General features: G+C 42.3%; 1 protein-coding gene across 1 annotated transcript in view; it reads left to right on the top strand.

Moving 5' to 3' along the window:
- Positions 1–1,282, top strand: part of Gramd3 (GRAM domain containing 3) — a 27,411-nt gene extending 26,129 nt beyond the window's left edge. Inside the window, exon 9 of the mRNA XM_013015537.1 lies at positions 599–1,282. Within this exon, the coding sequence (XP_012870991.1) occupies positions 599–640 (42 nt within the window). The 3' untranslated portion in view covers positions 641–1,282. The remainder of the gene's footprint in view (positions 1–598) is intronic.
- Positions 1,283–8,844: the final 7,562 nt, after the last annotated feature.

Raw genomic sequence — 8,844 nt, 5'->3', positions numbered from 1 at the left:
GCCCGGCTCTCCCTCTGAATTCTTTAAAATCTATTTATTCAGCACTGAGAGTGTTTTTAATGGCCCAAACACAGGACATGGTTGATCTTGTCCCTATGAAATGTGTAATCCTCCTGGGCATGTTGTGCATTATAATCTCAACATTATGAGGTAACATTGTCTAACTAAAACTACAGACGTGTTTTGTGAAGACCACATTGGCTCCGGATGTATCGGGTCACACCTGTATCTCTAGCTCATTGTTCTCATTTTCTCTTTATCAGCCTGTACTGGTTAGACAGAGATTTCATTGGGATATTTCCCTATATACATATGATACACTTGTATCAAATTCACTCCATTACTCTTTCTTCTCCCCTTTTCCCCACTTTTTAATGTTTCATTTCATTTTGTGTGAAACAACTTATCATATTCCTATACACACACATTAACCCACTTCCCCCTAATTCCACTCCATTTAAATTTAACACATCCATAAGGTAGAGTAGATTAGTCTCAAGGTAGTGTAAATTAATCTCAAGCATTTACAAACCACAGCAAATATGTTCCTAAAATCCTCCGTTCTGTTTAATGACAGCTTCTCTTTTCTTATTTCAAGATTCAAAACAACTTACAAAAGCTGCTAGAGAATGGTGACTGACCAACCAGACCCGCTGGAGCCAACGTAATACCTCAGTTTCCCCTGAAGAAGGTGCTCGCGAGGGGTTCTTATTGAGCGCCCCCTGCTGGTCGGAGGCACGAGCGGATGAGAATCAGCTTGTTTGTGTTTGCCCTTGAAGAGCTCCAGTTCAGGAAAAGGGAGAAGGGGAATCGTTTGCTTCTTGTGCAATAAAAGTTGATCTTGTCTCTCTGAGAAAGTGTTTGCTGCTCCTGTTGCTGCTGCTGCGTAAGAAAACAGACCCATCTCGGGCCAGGACGGGCCAGGAGGACACTGTGGAATGCCTGTAGTTCCAGATTATCTTGACTGCCAGTGAACACTCCACTTCATGCCTTTTTAACCCTTCCTCTTCTCCTCTCTCCCTCCATCTCTAAGTCACCAGCCTTCAGACTAAGGGATACATGGTGACCCACAAGGCCCATGTGGTCCTTTACAAATTAGCCATGAGTCTCCAGAAATGCAATGAACGTCTAACTAGACATGCTTGCTTCAAACAGAACTGACATTTCTCTTTTTCTCTCTCTTTCTCATTCTTTTGTTGTTATGTTCTGATGTAAATCATATCTGTATCATAATTTCTCAATGCAGTTTTAGTAAGAATGTTAAATAGAGTGGATTAAACTATCCTGTTTATGTTTTATTTGTTTCTGTAACTAATATTTAATTACATGGGTTCTCAGCCACCTCAGGTCAAGAATCTGTGAGCTGTGAGAAGGTAATACTAAATGAAACTTAATTCTGAAGCCAAAACTAATCTTTAAACCAAAAGTTGTAATGGTGATTTAATGCCAGATGAAAAACACTGAAATTTTTAAGATTGTAGGTCGGCTAGGTTTAAACCATGATAAAACCTATTTCAGCTTGGCAACTGTATATCTTTCTCTTTTACTAACTAAATTAATGAAGGAACTGGTGGGTTGCTCACTCTATTTACCATTTGGGTTGGTTGGTTTTTATTAATAATTGTTTAGGGTACCATAAGATATGTAAGTATAAAATATATTCTGTTCCTAACTGCAATGCATTTTATAATCATTTCTATGAAATGTATTTTGTTAATCAGATCAGCTAATGAGTGAATTTTGGTTACATCATTTGTATTTTTAGCCTACTAGACAACTGTGCCTGGAACACCACTGGCTATTAAAATAATGTTCATTGGATAAAACAGCCTACTAAGAATAAGTGGGAAACGGAACACATATAACAAATGGGCCCATCAGCTGCACTGGACAAAGAAGAAAAAGAACTAAGCAACCCAAAGACAGTGATGGGAAGGGAGGAATGGGAGGGAAAGAGGGAACAGCCTACACTAAGCAAAAGGAAAGAAATGGAAACATCCCCTGATGTGGAAGAAATGATTGTATTGTCAAAGTTCATAGCATTCGCAAACTTTATAGACCATGATGGTGACAATTTGCCTTGTGATGGGTAAAATGTGTTTGTGACTTTAAGTATCACTATTCCACAGGACTGTAAAGTATGTAAATTTTATGTAATCACCTAATCTCAATTTTTTTTTAAAAAGCCTGCTAACAAAACTAAGACATAGGGTACTTGATAATGCCTTCTACACTTCTACTACTTCCAGTTTACTTCAGACATCAAGGGTCCTGGTGACTCAGCCTAGTAATCCTTCTCAAGAAGCTGAGATCTGAGGATCATCATTCAAATAGCTCATGGAGAAAATTCTGTGAGACTCTTAACTCCAATTAACCAGCAAAGCCAGAAGTGGAGCCGTGGTTCTAGTGATAGAGTGCTAACCTTACACAGAAAAAGCCAAGGGGGATCCCAGAACTGACAATAAGGAAAAAGCAAACATTTTAAAACTTAAAAAAAAAATGAGTTTGTATCAGTGAGAAAGCAAGCCGTGAAATAAATAAATGACTAGATAAAGCAAGGCTTGCTTCAAAGTTCCAGTCCCCAGGTAAGATTCCCCTGACCCTTTTCCCTGGACTTTCATTTTTCTGATAAAGCTAGAAGTACCCATTGGTAGTACCAGTATGATGATTAGTTACAATAACATCTCTGAAGCACATAGCTCCGTGTGTGTGTGCACGTGCGCGCTACTATTGGGACTTGAACTGCAGGCCTAGGCTCTGTCCCTGAGCTTCCTTCTCAAGGCTGGCCTCTACCACATCATACACAGCTCCATTTCCTTCTTTCCTGCCTGGGCTGTCTTCGCACCATGAGCCTCAGATCTCAGCCTCCTGAGAAGTTAGGATTACAGATGTAAACCACCAGCACCTGGCTCAGTGCGTGTTGTGGGTTAAGCCACCAAGAAAGACCACACAGACAGTACAACCAATAGAAAGTCTTTACTACCAACCCGGATTACACTGGGCAGCCGGGTGCCCAAAGTGCAGTCCCAGGCCTGTTCTAGGGGCCCCTTTTAAGACAGAAAACCCACCTCCTTGTTTGCTCACAGGTGGAAAGTCCCTAAGTGTTCTTTTCTGCAGGTGCAAGCCAAGCAGGAAGTTACAGCGTCTAGTTACAGCTAGACAATGCTGTAAGCAAGCATTGAGCAAGGGCCGCTTGACCTGTTTCTATGACTCGCTGCCTAGGAACATAAACAGAACAATGGATACATAGCTTTAAATGTCCAACCCTAAGAATCTAGTCTCAAGATGGAATCACAAAAGCAAAATAGAGCCACAGAGGCTGAGTGAACTCTTAAGATGGTGAAGTTGAGTAAGCCCTGTTAAAATGGCTTTGGTGAGCAAGTTCCCTCTTAACAGATACCAAGTTCCTTACCCCTAAAAATATTTTCCTGAGCCAGGCACCACTGGCTCACACGAGTAAGCTGAGACCTCAGTATCATGGTTCACAGCCACCTCGGGTAGGAAAGACTATGAGTCTCTTATTTCCAATTAGCCACCAAAAAGCCAGAAGTAAGATGTGGCTCAAGTGGTAGAGCACTAGTCTTGAGCAAAAATGTTCATGGACAGTGTCCAGGCCCTGAATCAACCCCCAGGACCAGCAAAATCAATAAAAATACTTTTCTATCTGAAATTTCCATATTATAAAGTTCCATGTCAATGCTTGATATTCAACACCTCCCAGAGGTCACCAGAAGATCAGCTCCTGAGAAGCCATGTTATGATTGAACAGCCTTAAGAGATTCTGTTTTCACTGGTCATGATCTGCCAATTAGGAATAGATGCTTTAGAATTTCTCCTATTGCTTTAGAATTTATCTTGAAGCAATAATCAGGAGAGATATACCAAAAGTTTGATTTTTTTATTGGGGCATTTGGGGTGTTTGTTCTTTGTGGTGAGGTTACACACGCAAGGTAAGTGCTCTATCACTGATCTATGCTATCAGCCACCTCAAATACTCGGCACAAGAGTATTTGTTGAAGCTTCTGACTACAAAATATTACTCTTTTTTTGGGGGGGAAGGGGAAGGTCCAGTCATGGGGCCTGAACTCTGGGCCTGGGCACTGTCCCTCAGCTCTTCAGCTCAAGGATAGCACTCTACCACTTGAGCTACAGCACCACTTCCGGCTTTTTTCTTTTTGCTTATGTGGTGCTGAGGAATCGAACCCAGGGCCTCAGGCATGCAAGACAAGCGCTCTACCACTGAGCCACCTTCCCAGCCCCCAAAATATTACTCTTAATAGTCATCAAAACTATTTAGAAATGTATTGCCAATGAAAGGCATCAAAAATGCATTGTCGCCGGGAGTCAGTGGCTCATACCTGTAATCCTAACTACTTGGGAGACTAAGATCTGAAGATCATGGTTTGAAAGCAACCTGGGCAAGAAACTCTCTGAGACACTTATGCACAGTTGTACTTATGTACGATATACACTTATGTACACACACATGTACAAAAATCCAGAAGTGGAGGTGTGATTCAAATGGTAGAACACTAGCCTTGAGCAAAAAGCTCAGAGGCAGCAGCCAGACATTAGTTCAAGCCCCAGGACTGGTACCAAAACAAAAAAGATCAGTATAAGGGCAAGCACAAAACTATGTAATATGATACCTGTTTCATTAGCAAACCTATAAAATGTGTGTGTGCGTGTGCATGCGCACGTGCATTCATGCATGCACATGGAAACATATACATTGACCTTTTCATAGACTATGGATTTTATATAATGGGCAATATTTCTGTAAAAAATAGAAAAGATGCTGAGCTGGAGGAGTGACTCAAATGGTAGAGCACCTGTCTAGCAAGGACGCCGCCCTGAGTTCAAATCCCAGTAACTCCCAAAAAGAAAGTTGAGATGATTCTCAGCAAGAAATGAAATCCCACAACTGCCACCCTAACAGCCCAGCTGCTAGTTCTGCGCCTGAAGCTTTATTCCCCAACAGCACAGTGGCTGACTTGTCCCGAGTGGGGGCAGGTGCCGTCACTTCTTGGTTGGTTATTACTATTTCTGCACTGGGGTTGCCATTGCTGCTGCTTCTGAGTTTTGTTTTGTTTTGAATTCCTGGCTCCCAAGTCACAGATCTGATGGCCGGTGGATCTGAATGGTGAATTCCAGTCCTGCTTGTTAGTTATGAAGCGTGGGAAGGCAATTATCTATGCTAACATCTGGGAAGTTAGGGAATTCTAATATAGGGAGAAGTTCCAAAGGCAGCGTGGAGGGCTGGGAAGGTGGCTCAGTGGTAGAGCGCTTGCCTCGCATGCATGAGGCCCTGGGTTCGATTCCTCAGCACCACATAAGCAAAGGCAGAGTGGCTAAAATGATCACAAACCATGTATGTATTTTGCTCTTACAAACTTGTGTATTATCTTTCTCTTTCTCAAATTCAAAATAAAACGCTGGTTGTACCGGGCAATGAAGGGCTCCCTCCTGTCATCCTAGCTACTCAGGAGGCTGAGATCTGAGGATCACAGCTCAAAACCAGCCTCCGCAGTAATGTCTGTGAGACTCCTTTCCAATTAACTACCAAAAAGCCAGAAATGGAGCTGTGGCTCAAAGTAGTGGAGCACTAGCATAAAGGTTCAAGGACAGTGGCTATGCCCTGAGTTCAAGCTCCAAGATGGCACACACAAATAAAAAAAACCTAGTGTGGTTCTATTTCTATGCATTCCGAACACATACTATTTTGTAAGGTTAATCATCAATCTTTCATAATTGGCAGGAGTTTTATGGCCAATGTCTGAAGTGTTGTGAATATTGGCAGGATCTTTGTACATATACTCTTCAGGCTCTAATGAATCTTGCAGGAATTCCACTGATGCAAGTCTTTGAAATTACTCCACATACACTTTCAAGATAGCATTCTCCTGGCCTTCCCTAATGCATCCTACTTTATAAATTCATGGAGTCAGATCAAAAGAAAAAGAAAAAAACTCTGACTTGCATGCTAATTGTCTGATGTTTTATTAGGGCTTGAACTCAGAACCTCGTACTCTCACTTGGCTTTTCATTCAATCTCTTGAGTCACACCTCCAATTTGAGGGTTTTGCTGGTTAATTAGAGATAAGAGTTTCTCAGATTTGTCTGCCCGGAATGACTTCAAACTGTGAGCCTTAGATCTCAGCTTCCTGAATAGCTAGGATTATAGGCAAGAGCCACAAGTGCCTAGATGATTTATGTATTTTATTAAGAGTGAAACACAGATGAAATTTCTTGTTCTGTGTTCTGTGGGTCCCAGTGACCCCAGGATATGAATACTAACATATTACTTGTAGGCCAGACAATTTTACAGCCTGTGTGTGTGTGTGTGCGTGTGTGTGTGCGCGCGCGCGCTTGCCTTGAGCTGAAGTGCTCAGAGACAGTGCCCAGGCCCAGACTTCAAGCCCCACAACCAACAACAACAACAAAGCCTTCCATTTGGATCTACGAGCCTTCCTGTGCATTCCCATCACTATTCCTAGCTTTAAACATATACCGCAGCTTGTTGCCACAAAGATGCAGTGAATTGTATGTCAAGAATGTTGTTTGGTCAGTTTCTGATTGCCCCTAGACTACACGTGCATAGAAAATTATTCTATCTCCTCTGATAGGTGGGTATTACAGAGAGTAATGGCAGTAATGTTACCATCTGAATATCTGTCTCCACAAAATGCTGTTTCATTCTCAGTCTTGCTCTGTAGCCTAGACTGGCCTTGGACTTTTCATGCCTCTAGATTACTGGGGTTAGAGACATGTACTTGTCCTTTGACTCGGAGTGTTGAAGGCACAGCTCAGAAGGAAGACAAACTAGCTTAGCTTAGTAACAGGATGCTATTGCCCTTTGACTAGCCAGCCTCCGCCCTTTGACTAGCCAGCCTCCATACTTAGCACGTAACACAAACGTGAACCTTATGCAATAAGAAACACGATGTTATGTTTTGATCTGATAAGATACAATCATCCTTCATTTAAGAGGAAATTTTCTCATTCTTTCCTTAAAATGCTGACATGCCAAGTCTCATCATAGATTATATCCATCTCAGGAAGGTAGTCACACCGTCAATCACTCAGCTACATTAATTTTTTATCAGATTTGATACAGTTATCTTTGAATATTCTATTCCTCAATGCCCAATTGTAGATAAGACACATAAAATATTAAAGAAATGAAGCGAAAAGAAAGTAATTAAGGCACACACACTCACACACACACATACGTGAACATACATGAAGGATGAAAAGTGGCCAGGTGCCAGTGGCTCACACCTGTGATCCTAGTTACTCAGGTGGTCGAGAGCTGAAGATCTCGGTTTGAAGCCAGCCAGGGCAGGAAAGCCCATGAGATTTTTATCTCCATTAACTACCATAAAAAGCTAGAAGTGGAGCTGTGGCTCAACAAACAAACAAACAAACAAAAACTGTATAGCTGCTATGCTTCTCATTTTATAAGGAGACATAAAGCTATAAGTTCTTTTATCTTCCCTCTTCCATTTACTCATTTCATCGTTTCTTTTCCCTCAGAGAAAATCTGATAGGATAAACCTGAAATCTGGATTTTTAGTAGTCCTTTGTTTTCTTATTTCCTTCCTCCTTCTTCCTTTCCTCCTAGTCCTCCTCCAACTTCCTGTGGTTCATTGTTCACGTTGCTTGGGGCTGCCTGTTGGTCCAATGGCATTAGTAGACAAAATAGGGGTTTGGTGGTCTTAGCCTCCAGTTCAGTGGAGCCTTTCTGCTTCTTCATTCATGCATTCTTCCCGAGGACTCAAAACTTTCAAGGCATGAAAGCTCACAATCCTATCCCCGAAACTAAAATGTTGGGTTTTAGCCGGTCTCCCCATTGGGCTTGTTAAAAGGCTGTTGGCTCAATGACTGCTCGATGAGGAAGGCAGGCAGCCCCGGCAGCGCTGGAGGGGCAGCGAGGGCTGGAAAAGTTCACAGGCTGCTTGATGATACATACTAACTGCTTTTGGAGAATGAGCAATCTGCAGTTCCTGCTCTGCCCGTTGCGTTATTTATTTTCACGACTGGCAAATGTCCATTGCAAGGGTTACATTCACCGAGGGGAAATTAAGCCATTTCCTGCTAACATAGGAAATCGGAACCACAGTCATTCACACGATCATGTGGAGATGGTGACCGTCAGTCAGTCTGGTGACAGCATCACCGATGCGATGGGCTGTGGGCTTCACTGACAAGCATGTCGCCACCCAATTTGTTGCCAGGCAGTTGTTCCAGAGAGGTAGTTTACTGACAAAAGAAAATTGAAGACAGAATCCTGATTGCACAATCAAAGCCAAATAGCTACTGAACAGAATAAAATGCTGTGTGATCCTGAAGTCACCCTGGAAGAAAGAAAAATAACAAGGAAGAAGAACTGACTTGGTAATAAAACACGAGGTGACTCCCACCTGTCTCTCTAGCTGACAATGGCTTGGTGGGCCAGCTTTTCCTACTCGAGCTTGATGCTCTACCACTTGAGCCACATCTTCACTTCTGGGTTTTTGGTGCATTGCAGATGAGTACCAGGGACTTTCCTGTTCAGGCTTGCTTCAAACCAAGATCCTCAGATCTCAGCCAACTGAGTAGATAGGATTACAGGTAAGAAACACTAGCACACAGCCCAAATGGATTTTTTTTTTAATGAAGTTTTGTAAGAACATGATATTAAGCTGAGCGTGATGGTGCACACCTGTAATCCTAGCACTTGGGAGGCTGAGAGAGAAAGACTGGAGTTTGAAGGTTAGGGACATAGTAAGACTGTCTCAAAAAAGAGAGAAGGAAGGAAGGAAGGAAGGAAGGAAGGAAGGAAGGAAGGAAGGAAGGAAGGAA

This window comes from Dipodomys ordii, unplaced genomic scaffold, assembly GCF_000151885.1.
Source record: "Dipodomys ordii isolate 6190 unplaced genomic scaffold, Dord_2.0 Scaffold27, whole genome shotgun sequence".
NCBI lineage: Eukaryota > Metazoa > Chordata > Mammalia > Rodentia > Heteromyidae > Dipodomys > Dipodomys ordii.
The sequence above is the reverse complement of the archived record's forward strand: the minus strand, read 5'-3'. Positions and strand labels throughout refer to the sequence as shown.